Source organism: Rhipicephalus sanguineus, chromosome 4 (genome assembly GCF_013339695.2).
Source record: "Rhipicephalus sanguineus isolate Rsan-2018 chromosome 4, BIME_Rsan_1.4, whole genome shotgun sequence".
NCBI lineage: Eukaryota > Metazoa > Arthropoda > Arachnida > Ixodida > Ixodidae > Rhipicephalus > Rhipicephalus sanguineus.
In genome coordinates this window covers 103,989,470-104,003,272 of record NC_051179.1, presented here as the reverse complement: position 1 = coordinate 104,003,272, position 13,803 = coordinate 103,989,470, and the positions used below count along the sequence as shown (strand labels likewise).

The window sequence follows — 13,803 nt, the reverse complement described above, 5'->3', positions numbered from 1 at the left end:
CCTGACGTCTTTTCGCGGTTTTGTGGTTTTTGTTCATTAATTCTTTTTGGTTCTTGGTTCCCTCTCCATGCCTGCCGTCATGCGCAATTCAAATGAGCGGTGATCACGTGTGCCTACTTGTTCTCGTTTTTCTATGTTTGTGTTAATAAATTTCAGTTGGAAGTCAGTGCTAGTCCTCGTCGTTTCCTTGTCCTTGTGTATTACACGCACTGTTCACGTCAATGCAGAAATACTGTCAGTCAGTATTTCTTTCACTGAGGTTTAGTCATTTGCGCAAGTAAAAGGTCATTTCTACTGGCAAGAGTAATCGGGGCTCAACCATTTCTTCAATAAGGTGGAGAGATCGTGATTGGGAGAGATCGTGATTTACAGTCATTCTGCGTGGGTGAAGCAGCACACAAAATGATGATCACACGGGATGGTGAAGCAAGCAGCGTCGCGTTCTCTTATGTCTTTCTGAGACCTAGTTCTGTGAGCTGCTTCATCCACATGAAAGGGCATGCACTAAATTCTTCGTTAGTTTATCGTTAATGCCTTTAGCTTTACTTTAAATAATGATAATAACAAATGCCGACTGCTGTCGTTCAAGAAACAAAATGAGGAATGAATTGGCTGTGATCCAGCTGTCAACCCAAGATAAATTTCGAATAATTAAGCAATGTCACAGTCACAATCATTGGTACTATAGTTGCTTCACACACGTACATGGGCGACGGCAGTGGCACTTTTGCAACACTGCGATCGGCGAGCATGTAGGCAAGCGGAATTTCATTTACCCCTTTCTGAACAAAGCAAAAACATACTTGACAGGCAATCAATCAACGTTGATCTAACGAGCACAATGCTAACGCACGCCGATTGCGCTTTGAAACGAGATTTCAGCGTCGCGAGCTGTATCGCCCTTAAAGTTGCATTTAGCGGAAGAATGATCATTCCAGGCAATTGCAACTTGTACGCGATGATGTAACGCAGCCGTTGCGTTCTTGGCAACGCACGATGGTAACAGCAATCGCGCTTTCGCAGGCATCAAAACAACGGGTTCAAAGTACACTTTTTCAAACGCTAGCCTAAGGAACAAGCCAAAACGAGACAACAAACAAGTCCCCCAGCAGCGACGCACATTTCTCAGCAACACCGTTTCTCAGGTCCCTTTATTAGCTACGCTTACGTGCGAAAACAAGCAGCGGGTCAATCAAACGAGATATGCCCCGAATCCCGCGTGATTACACACCGTCCCAGACGCAGCAGGTCGAGCGAGGAAAAGCGCTCGATTTTCTTCTCACCTTGGCGCAGGAGAAGTCCTTTTGCTTTTTGAGCAGCTTCTCCGCTTCCTGCAACGCTTTCTTGTGGTTCCCATTGTCCAGGTAATCTGGCGATAAATAGGTGGTGAAAGAAACGATGCGTCAAAAGAAAAGCCGTACGCCCCAGGGCGGCACACAATCAACAGAAGCGGCGAAACGCACGAGCAAACGACGCTCCACCCACTGCTAGCGTCGCCGCATTGCCAATGCGAAGAACGTGGCAACGCGTCACTATTTACGATTGGAAATACGCTAATAAGTTCGAGCTCAGCGCGAAGAATCAATCGGAAACATGCCCGCGTTGCGAGCGGTGTGGGAAAGCACGTTTTTCGTCTTTCCAGCACCGCGGAATTTCGTGAGCCCCGCGGACGCGAGACGGCACGCTTGGAGTACGAATAGCCGAGTTGAAATGCCGGCATCGGATGCAATTCTTACCGTAGACAGGCCGCAAACGCCTCTCGCTTATGCTGGAGTCTGCGTGCGAACGTGCGGCCAACATGCTCGCCATTACTGGAGGCTTCCCAGTGTTAGGGTAAGCAGAACACAGTAAGGCTAGATTTAGCGAATTATTGAGTGTCATGACATAATGAATGCTTCATATATCCACGCGAAAACAATATAACAGATAGTGAAGTTCGTTGGTAATTAATAACTACATGTCAATTTTAACCTTGTATCAGATTCTATGAGCGCGCGTTAAAAAAAAAAAAAAGGCGCCAAATACGAAATAATGTGCGAAGGCGAAGGTTGCTCATCGATTCAATCGTCCATGTTCCCCTGAACTTCTTTCTCGAGGTGTTGACTGGAAAGTCTCGGGCGGATTTTCCTTTAAGGGTGTATACGTGGGCTTGGTTCTAGTGGGTCGCTTCGTTGTAGCGCGGCGAAGGGCAAGGTCACCAGAAAGAAACGTACTGCCATGGAGGAAAGATGCGTACTACACGATGACACATAGCGGTGTGCGCCGAGGCGTCGGAGCGCCGCCGCCGACAATTTTCGCTGTGCCGCCGCCGCCTTCTCTCTGCGCGATCGGCGCGCCATTTAAGTACAATTAAATATGTTTTTTTCAGTAAATCTAGCTTTGTTTGACATCTTCTGTCACTCGTAAAGACTCGGTTCTTTTTCAAGCCAAGCTTGCATTGACTGAGCCGCGTAGCTTTGATGGTGTCCCAAAAAATTTGGCAGATCCCACGCATTGTGGGAATAGGTTTCAGGCGAAGTGATTGCCTATACTGCATTATTTGGCTTTGAACCAAGCGTTAGGAGGTGGATCGATGGTCGAGTGTAGTAGATGTGTGCACATCGTGGGCTTACCAGGAATGTCGAGTACAGCTGGCATTTAATGGGTAAGTTATCGTCTGACGTAACGTCAGCACACACGTTAGAGCACGGACGTCAGTATTATCGAAATGAAGTGCACTTTACGGTGCGATAATATGAATATCATACGTAACTTTCGTTAGCGTATTCCTCCTGGATCGAGCAACGCTTGAATAGAGCTTGCTGATTCTTAGGAATACAAATGTGTCAGGGGCGTAGCCAAGGGGAGGGGGGGGGGGTGTTCAACACCCCCCCCCCTGAAAATTTTCAGTTTTGCTTGCGTGTATATACACGCACACATACAAACGCACGCACGAACATACATAAAGTATGGTAGAACCCCCCCCCCCCCCCCGAAAAAAATTTCTGGCTACGCCTCTGAAATGTGTTGTTTACCAGACTGCAATAAAAGCGGAGTCAACACTGAAACCCCAGTTGACGTTAACCCGACATGAGTCACGCCTGTATGATAGCAGTACATATGTAATGTTTATTGCTTATTGCTTTGTTATAAAATTAGAGAGCCAGCACTGCAACCACAATTGACGTCGCACTGACATTACGCATGCATAGGGTCTTTTTCCAAAACAGTTTCAACACCTGGCGTGGCTCTGTGGTAGAATACCTGACTGCCACCAGTGACAGAATGCTTGGGTTCGATTCCTGCTGGGATCCTGATTTCTATTCTTTACATTCGTCTGGTCAATGCTGCCGATGTCGGTTTTTCTTAACGCTCTCGCATTTAAATTACCAATGTCTGTTCTCGCCGTTCATGGGATAAACTGTCAATCACCTGTGACCATAAGCGTGCGCAGGGTTGCCCTTCAGGGGGGGCGAAGGTTCGTCGCAGCGCCCCCCCTCCCTATTATGTCAATGTATGCGGCTGCCTTTGCGCCCCCCCTATCGCCCCCCCTACAATGTATAGGGCTGACTCTGCGCCCCCCCTTCTCGCCCCCTTTGCCCCCCCCCCCCCTGCGCACGCCTATGCCTGTGACGCATACCTGCATACCACGTCCCGTTGTATACTGGTATGTGCCACACGTGTCTGGAGGAAAGGGTTTCACGACGTGCGCCACGAGATTTTCGCGTTATTCATGTCATGACCAGACAGTCATATTCGTCATACCCTCCTATACCAATTTTTGTCTACAACAAGTTAAGCAGGCGGTCACGAGAGCACGCAAACGTAGGCGGCTATATAGATAGATAGATAGATAGATAGATAGATCGATAGAGAGAAACGTTCAGAGTGTCTTGGGTTCGCTAAGAAATGCTTCGCATTTAAAACCCTCCCCACCCACAGCTGGCGCGCACCAAAGAAATGACAAATAAAACAATACTGTCACGTGGTCGTGACGCTGACGAAGGCAACTCGGCGTGTCCAAAATGAAACTCTTTATTTGGCCGAACTTGTGGCCGTGAAACGGAAAGTCAACCTACAGCAATACACAATGTACACTGATAGCGGCGAACAGAGCGTCGGCCGTCGATAAACTGCACATCGCTGGGATGCGCCATATTTTATACATCATGCATCGAACTTTCTAGACTTATCACTGGTGGTTGCGCCAGCTCTGGAATAATCTTCACTATTCGCTTCATGTGCGCAGGGCTTGAGAAACGCAGAGCCGATAATTTCCTCAACAGCCCACTTCATTAGGATGGCCACTCAGCTAAGAGATGTATACGAGCAAATGGAAAGTCAGCCAGAATGGTATACGGCATTGGTGAGGTGCTTATCCTTACCGCTGTTCTAGCATATAATTGGAAAATGCCGTTGCTATAGCGTTACTTAGCTATAGAGGTGATTGCGAATTCTATAGTGCCGTCTGTTAGTCGTTGTGTTGCGATAAGAGCATAATCAACATATTAGGTCTTTGTCTGTATTGAATTGCGTTCAAGTGCCATGTCTATGTTGAATAAATACCATGAAAGAAACAAAAAAAAACGGAATGGCTCTGAGGTAGAACTCTGGGCTCTCACGCAGAGGGCCCAGGTTTGAACCCGGCTCCGTCCTGGAATTTTTTTCTGATTTCGTTTTTTCTATTATAATTAAGCAACCGCAATGTCTAAACATCACTCTGCTACTGTGAAAACGGAGGAGTAAATAGTGATGAACTATAGGCGAGCGCTATACGCGTCTTAGTACTCAACATAAATTCCAACAAGCTAACATGACGGGTAGATGTGAAAGAACCCCATGTGGTTCAAATTATTATTATTATTATTATTATTATTATTATTATTATTATTATTATTATATTATTATTATTATTATTATTATTATTATTATTATTATTATTATTATTGCCTTTTTACTGCCTGTGCTAGGACGGGGACTAATGCAATTATACATTGGGACTATTTTAGTAACTTTAGTCCCTTGTCTCAGCCGTTGTATATGACGGCTGATTATGGTAGTTTTATGAAGAATAGACATTGCGTATTGTTTTTTTTTCTCCACTATGGTCGATTGACGGTCTTGCGTACGTCCGTAAGTAGACGTAATCAGCTGGTAGGGTATAGAACTTTCATTCCACATTTTTAGTTATTCATCCTACAGGTGCTAACTGGTGCCACACGTATGCTCTCCGTACACTGTCCCTACGCGTGCTGTGCGTGCTCCGAAGGGCTCAAGCAGAAGGGCTCAAGCGCGTCAAAGCGCGCTGGGTACGCGAATGTTGGCCGCGATCCGATGTCGGCCTTGAAACCACGCGCATCAAACGCGCTTGGAGCCCTGTAGATACGCAACTACGCCATGGTTGTACTCAGTCACCGGCCACAGAAAAGTGCAGATAAACACAAGATAAATGCAAGGGATACACAAGGGAATCAATGTTCCACAGTTCTTACAGCTGTCACTTGAGGTGGAACTGGCTTTGATTTTGTTCTAAGAAGTTTTATTTTACTACCTATGGCTAATAACGGCTAGGGTAGTAAATTACTAATTGCAGTTAGTAGTGTCGAGGGTAAACAGTTACCGCCCTTGCCGTTATTAACTGCGGTTACTAACAGGGTAGTAACGTATGTGACGAGCACTTACTACCCGAAATTAGCAAGTACATACCATTTCCTTTGAGATCGGGCCTGACAAGATCCCTTGCTCTCACAGAAAACGTGTTCTATGAAGCGGGCTTTCAAGAGTCGTAAAAGAAGTGGGGAGTCGGTATTTAAATAAAGATAAAGGGAATACGGTAGGTCAAGGTCGAAGGGGGGGGGGTCACTTGTAGAAGCGCTTGGATTCAATGCGGATGGAAGCAATTATACTGCTGAGCACTCTAAATGAGCAAATGCTGTTTAGAGTATATACGTCCTGCATTCCTTGTGACTCCAGGCTACCCGACCAGGTACTTTCCATTCCTTCTCTTCGCCCTTTTAACGCGATAGCATATATGATCACGTTTCGCAGTAATTCCGGTGTCGGCGTCATTGATTGCGAGCGAAAATTCGGCGTTGTCCGTGAGCGGAAAATTGCCAAAATGTTAGTAATAAAAATGATGGCAGCGAGCCAGAATCGAACCCAGGCCTTTTGCGTGGCAAGCAGGTGTCCTACCACAGAGCCACGCAAGTGCCTCAAAGTGTCGTCGAAAAAAAAAAATCGTATGCAAGTGTGTTGTAGTGAGAGGAGTCTCATTAACACGTGGAAAATTACGTATCAGAAGCGTAAAATTGTACCAGGCGTTACGCCACCTGAATTGAACAATGAGCGGGTGGTTTAAAGGCCCACGCATTACAAAGCGCTCAGGGATAGCTAATCATCATCATTGGCAACACCATCAACAACGAGTGAAGATGAGTAGGCCTAAGTGCGCGTAGTGCCTTATGGACACGTAGTGGATAGTTGGCTAATTCGCAAAATGATGAATTATAGTGCAATGGGCACTTCGCAACTGCAGCTGCCGTAGGCATTCTAGGACAGTTTAGAAAGGTGAAACTTTTCTTTCCTCGCGACATGGTTGTGATGCAACCGAGAAGCGAAGCCTAGTTAGTGAATGAGAAGGCCATGGAAACGGGCCCAATTACGATGTCGTCTTCTACTCTTGAAGGCGAAGCTCAAGCGTCTATCAAGTTTTTATGTCTAGGTCGGACTAGATTCGACTGACTAGACCTAGGTGCGGATTCCTCACCACCCTGTTTGAAATATGACATCACTAAACATCATCGCAATTATCGTCATGCGGGCGTACCCCCTCCACCCCTCTTCTCCCGCCCTTTCCCCATCATGCACCTACACGGAACGTCTTCATCGTCGCGCAAAGTAGACGAAACAGGTACGGCTCCAGGACTATATAACTTGGTGGGGGCAGCCACGACAAGTGAGCATAGGTCGGCAAACTCACTCATGAGTCCACTCACTCAGACTGAGATTGAGCCGTGAGTCTGAGTCTGAGTGAGTCCGGAGGCGTAATATTTTAGTGAGTGTGAGTCCGAGTGAGTCCGGTTGAGAAACATTTTAGTGAGTCTGAGTCCGAGTGAGTCCGTTTGAGGTATATTTCGGTGAGTCTGAGTCCGAGTGAGCCCTAAGCGCAAAATATATTTCTTGAGTGAGTCTGAGTGAGCTCCGCACTCTTTTGCCGATCTATAGTTCTATCTACACAACTTCAGCATTACTATCAGCCTTATGTGGGCTCACGTTTATACTCCCATCAACTCACACATACTTCAAAGCGCTAGTGTTCATACGCCAGCTCAATATTTATTGATCAGAGGCGTGGGGTACCTAGGGGGGCAGGTGCCGTGACCCCCCCCCCTCCCCCCTCCGCAAACTCTTTCACAGGAAGGTCTTGGTAAAAATATCTCGTGTGAGTCATCTCTTTCAATAAAAATGTCCTTACTAGATTGCAGCCACTGATAACTCATACCTGAAGGCGCCAAACAGAGCACCAATTATTCGAGATATTGGTCTTAAAGAGCGTAGACGCCATAGTAGAAAAAGCTAATTATACGCTAACGGACTCATGAGTCGACTCACTCAGACTCAGATAGAGCCGTGAGTCTGAGTCTGAGTGAGTCCGAGTGAGTAATATTTTGGTGAGTTTGAGTCCGAGTGAGTCCAGCTGAGAAAAACTTCAGTGATTCTGAGTCCGAGTGAGTCCGGTTGACGAAAATTTTCGTGAGTCTGAGTCCGAGTGAGCTCTAAGGGCAAAATATATTTCATGAGTGAGTCTGAGTGAGCTCCACATTTTTTGCCGACCTATGCAAGTGAGTCCCTTTAAGGGGGGCAGGCAGGCAGGCAGGTAACGTATTGGTGTTACGATTATGTTTGATCTTCGGGGGGGGGGGGGGAGGAGAGAATGGGGGGGGGGGCTGCTGCCTCCCTGTACCCCTCGCTGGCGCCGCCCCTGGAGCGAAAGCACTGCGCCTTTCGCCTGCCAATTCTACCGATCAATCAGCCTCCTTTGAGCATTGGGCAAAATATTCACGAAGATTTATTTCGAATATGATAAGAGCCACGCTTGACTTTAATCAGCCTAGACGACAAGCTTTCTTCAGGAAAGGGTTCTACCATAGATCACCGTCATACGTATAAAATAATAAAAAAAAACAGCCGAATAAAAAAGGCCCCTCTAAACGAAATTCATGGATTATGACAGGGCAATCGAGTCGATAGAGATACCAACGGACCTGTAGGCGCCCTGTCGAGAAGGAATACTTGAAGAATAAATATACTATGTGTATAGTATACAATGGACAATATTAGGGAGGCGAGGAATTATAAAATCTCACTTTGCGTGTCTGTCTAGGAGTCTAGATGCATGTCTCCATCCGAGGCAGTTTCAAGCAATGACGTGGCTTTGTGGTAGAACCCCTACTTGCCACTCAGAAGGCCTCGGTTCGATTTCACTCGAATCGAATATTTTTATTATTTATTTTATTTACATCTTTCTCAATTTTTCGGTCACGGACAAAGCTGATTTTTCGTTCACAACCAAGGACGCCGACACCAGGACTTTTGAGAAACTCTATTGCGTTAAAAGTACGCACGGTCGAAACACAAGCGATTGTATTGAAGAGTGCAGAGGCATTCAGTCAATGGTAGTACTTAACACGACCTTTAATAAAGGCACACAGCCCAGCACCTGCTGGAAGCACACATAGGCATACATAAGAAAAGATATTTATTCACAAAAGTGAATCACAAATCAAAAACACATATAAGACTGCTTCTATGTTTGGATAACTTTATACGCCTCCAAGAGGCCTCTGTCACAATATGAACAACGTTGTGTAAGGATCACTGTACTGGCAAACGATTTAACACTTCAGGCACACAGTGATGTAAAAGCGCCACGGTTATCTAATCTATACAATCCACAAAACTCACCATGACATTGTGAGGGGCTTGTGGAATTGAAATAAAACAGGTGAGCTCATAGCAAATTACGCTCTACAAAAAAGCTAGCACTAAGGAGCGACATGACTTGGAGCATGAACATCTTTTTTTAGCTCATAATGGCTACCCAGCACATATACTGGAAAATAAAATTTATTTACCAGTATATGTGCTGAGGAGTGGCATTTAGCTACGAGGAGTGTCATCAATCATAATAAAGAAACCAATGTGTCATCATGGGTACAGTAAAACCTTGGATTTTCAGCGTCAGCTAGTCGCTGTATATGCTCCCTGCATGAAGCAGATTTGTGTGACATTTCTCTGTACCACGTCCAGTGACCCCATTCAGCAAGTACCGTCGAATGGTCAAAAATGGCTCCGCCGAGTTTCAGAGAAGCCAGCACTTTGCAGGATTTCGCCTACCAAGAAAACTTGACAATGGGACATGAGGCAAGAAATGGGGCAAGTGGGTATTCTACCACAGAGCGAGGCTACTGCTTGAAACTGCTTTGGAAAGAAACACTATATGAATGTCATGTAGTAGAAGAAGTCTCCTTAACGCATGTAATATTGCGTGACAGAAGCGTAGACTCGCGCCAGGCGTCAAAACTTGCGAATTGCACAACGAGTGGGTGGTTTAAAGCTGCCCACCGATTACATATGTGCAGCTGCGAGGGTGCGCGTGGCACCTTACGGCCGCGTAGTGGGCACATGGCCAATTTTCAAGAGGAAGAATTATCGCGTATTGGGCACTTAACAACTGCACTTACAGTAGGCATTCTAGGATAGTTGAAACGGCCAATGTTACGCGCGCAGGCGTTCATTTCCTTACGGCACGGTTGAGGCATGCACCGACACAGAAGTCCGGCTAGCAATTGAGAAGGCAATGCGCGCAGGGCCCGATTACGCTATCGTGTTCTATTCTTGAAGAAGAAGCTCAAGCGTCCTCCAAGTTTTAGATGCGAAGCATCTTATGGCGGAGTTCAATCCGGTGGTGTGCGGCGTGACCACACTTACTGCGCTTGCGCAAACCCTCTCCACACGCTTCCTCTCCACTCCCTTCTCACCCTTTTCCTCTCTCTCCCTTTCTTCTCTCCCTTCCCCTCTCCCCTCCCCTCCCCCACTCCACTTCACCTCTGAACCACGGGCTCGACATGCCGAAACGCTGCTTCGCATCGCCTCATGGTCCCCTTTAGCGGGAGATGGTGTGATTTTCTTCTTCTTCTGGCACCACCACTTGGGACAGGAACGGGTAGTGGGGAGTCTGCTTAAGAGGAGGAAGAGGTAGTTCGAAGAATGGCGTGGAAGTATGAATAAACCGCTATGAGTTTTCCTGAACCGTGATTCAGAGTGCTACACTCTGTTTATCGGAACAGTCGTGTCTTCCGAGCAGAATTGCGATGTTTTCGTAATTTTTTTCGATTTTTGATCAGTATACCTTTAAAGCACTCCCAGTGACGTTCTCCCGCATGATGCACATTGTCCTCTCGGGCCGAAAAGGAGGTGCGTCGATTTTTGGGTTTATGCGCTTACTGCAGCGATTTGTAGAAAATTTCTCGAAAATGGCGGAACCTTTAGGAAGACTCACGAAATAACAGGTACCATTCGTTTGTCATGCTGAACAAGAGATTGGTGTCAATAAATTAAAGCAACGTTTGCAAGCCCCGCTATCCTCACCCACTTCGACTTGACCGCCGACGTGGAAATCCATACAGATACAATCAGTCGAGGTCTCGGTGCGGTCCCGGTGCAATGGCAATATGGAGAAGAGAAAGACATAGCGTATGGTAGCCGCACCCACTCAAAAGCTGAAACTACTCCGCGGCAGAAAAGGAGTTCTTGGCAGTCATATGGGTCATCAGCAAGCTCAGGTCATACCTATACGGCAGGCCGTTCTGTGCCGTCAGCGACCACCGATCACTTTACTGGCTGGCAAGGTTAAAAGACACGTTGGGACGGCATGCGAGATGGAGGCTCAGGCTCCAGGAATACGACATCACCGTTTTATATAAGTCTGGAAGAAAACATAACGATGCTAATTGCCTGTCACGCTCGCCGCTAGACTCTGCTTCTTCTGAAGAAGAGTACTTCCCATTTCTTTGTGTGCTGGAAAGCTCAGAAATCGCCGGGCATCAACGGGCTGACCCAGAGCTGCTCCCATTGATAAATCATCTCGAAGGGTATGACGTCTAAGTTCCTCGCGTACTCAAGAGAGGGCGATCCTCATTATGCCTCCGAGCTAATGCGCTGTACAAGAGGAAGTTCGAAAAAAAAAAAAACAAGGAGAAATTCTTATTCATTGTACCGTAAGCCATGACGCTTGAAATCTTAGAAGCCTGTCATCAGTAACCGTCGGCGCGTCACTTAGGCGTCAGCCGAACATTCGCCAGAATTCATCAAAAATATTACTGGTCCAAGTTGTTAGCGTCCGTGAAGCATTTAGTGAAGGCATGTCGCGAATTTCAAAGGCGCAAAGCACCAAGAACCCTTGAAGATGGCCGGTTTTCTCCAGCCCCTAGCCCCACCTAAGACTCCACTTCAACAAACTGGAATGGACCTTCCCGGACCATTTCCAATCTCATCACCAGGAAAGAGGTGGGTCGTCGTCACGACTGTCTACAGTAAAACCTCGGTGATACGAATCTCGCGGGATCACCAAAAATATTCGTATCATCCGAAATTCGTATCACCAGAAAGTATCAAAAATTAGCATGCGACAAAAGAAAGCTGGCGTACGTTTTCATTTATTCATTTTGAGGGCCGGAGCAAAGACACAAACAGCTTTGAATGATTGCTATACTCGCGGACAACTTTTCTTGGCAATGAAGGGAAAGCTACGGGGGCGGAGCGTCTGCACATGTACTGCTACGCGAAGTAGTCCGGTTTGGCGCGCGTCTCGTAACATCGTGGAAAGTGATGGCTAGCGTTGCATTTCGACGCAAACGCTGCTAAGCGTCTAAGGTACGGGTAAAAGGCGCGAATTTTTCACGCACGCAAAAGCGCAAAGTGACAACGTATAAAGTAAAATAAATACAAATATTTCTCTTGTGTGCGCTGCGTTCCGTCTCAAAAAGCTACATGTAGAAAATAAAGGAGTATCTTGTATATCTCACGCAGAAAATGCGGACGCAATTCTAGGACTACATGCATTAGCGGTAGGATACGTTCATGGTGGCTCTGTAGCCTTCGCTTCATTGCCAAGAAAAGTTGTCCGCGAGTATAGTGAAGTTTTTAGGCGTCAGCAGTCATACCTGCACTTGTAAATATACGACCTGTGTGCGCGTGTGTAATTATCGAACCATGTTTTTTGAGGCCCGTGACAGCTAGAGTACTGCGGCGAAAGTGACATAAGGAGCGCTTTGACGCCTTGGTGAAGGCCAGATATTTTCCCAACCGCGGTGCTACGTTATTATTTTCTTATCGCGATGGTGTTGGGCCCGCACAAGTTCGTCCCCAACAGTCGTGCATGTTGACGTTGTGAGGCCTAGCTCCTTCGCCAAGACCGTCCTTGTATTTCGGTCCTCGTCCACCTTTCATAGGGTGTCTGATTCAAGAGGACATCGCTTGCATGGAGGACATGGCTTGTAATCTAAACGCGAAGGCACACGGAGGGGCATTAGGGCCCCCAAGATTCGCGCACACAATCTCGGAGGCTACGACGCGTTACTGAAGGTTTAATGTGATAACTGTGTAAAATTAGTATTTTTCTTACACCGTGATTGTGACCAACTGGCGGCGCGGCGCGGACACCCGCGCTTGCGTTTCTGCGCCTGCACGTGCTCGGCGTGTCTTCCGCGACAGCACCTCTTCGTACCTTCGTGGTAGCGTACGTTCGTATGAAACGTCGTGGGTGAGAATCTGTTCGAAACAACCGTACTCCATTACATTGCAGGCCAATGGGCATTGGCCGGGACCAAAGGAAAATTCGTATCATCCCGAAATTCGTATGAGCCGTGATCGTATCACCGAGGTTTCACTGTATTTGACACGATATGCTCGTGTCACCTGCTGCCTGCTGCCTGACACCTGCTGACACCTGCTGCCTTCAGGGAGGAATGACAACCGAAGCCACCAAGTTTTTCGTTCACAACAAAGTTATTCGACATGGCGCCGTAATGGTCGTGATTACCGATCGAGCAGCCTTCATATCTGAGTTGATGCAGTCCTTGATGATGACGACTAACTCCAGTCATGGAAAAAGCACTCCATACCATATCAAAGCGATCGGGTAGACAGAACGCCTAAACCGCACATTGCTGACACACTGTTTATGTACTGCGTGGACATTAAGCATACGACGTTGGACGAAATCGTGCCATATACAACTTTCGCCTACATTAGGGCTTCACCGGAAACCACGGCTCGGAGGATTTTATGACCGACGGTTGCTTTGTCCGTGAGGCCAAGCACCGCTCGCCGATCGGGGCTTCGCCCCGTCCGCGATGTCCTTGTGCCTCTCGCCGATCGTGGCCCCGTCCGTGAACTTCTTTGACCGCTTCCACCCCTTAATGATGAAAGCAAATAGCGCGAAAAAACGCTTTCATCATGAATTACCAACTCGCCCAACAATCAATCCTTCCACCCCTTCTTTCCTATCATTCTTTTAAACCCCCCTTATCCCTCCCGCGAGAGCCACTGCTGAGGTGTCCTCCCTTCGAGAGAAAATTGCGCGGCTCTCTTTTTTCTTCACTTCCATTTTTTTTTTTATCATAAGAATAACTTTTTATTATAAGCACCTGCGAGGCAACCGGGAAGAAGACATGCGTTAGTCGAAGGGACACTTTTGAGTGGAACGCTCTAGCGGACTCTTAGGTGTTGCGTCTACTTTTCGGAGCGCAAGGTGGCCCACAA

At 47.0% G+C, this 13,803-nt stretch overlaps 1 protein-coding gene across 1 annotated transcript in view; it reads right to left on the bottom strand.

Moving 5' to 3' along the window:
• LOC119390502 (N-alpha-acetyltransferase 25, NatB auxiliary subunit) overlaps positions 1–1,855 on the bottom strand; it is a 66,768-nt gene extending 64,913 nt beyond the window's left edge. The window contains exons 1-2 of the mRNA XM_049415292.1: positions 1,737–1,855; positions 1,284–1,369 (exon numbers count right to left, since the gene is read on the bottom strand). Coding sequence (XP_049271249.1) covers positions 1,284–1,369; positions 1,737–1,809 — 159 coding nt within the window. The 5' untranslated portion in view covers positions 1,810–1,855. The remainder of the gene's footprint in view (positions 1–1,283; positions 1,370–1,736) is intronic.
• Positions 1,856–13,803: the final 11,948 nt, after the last annotated feature.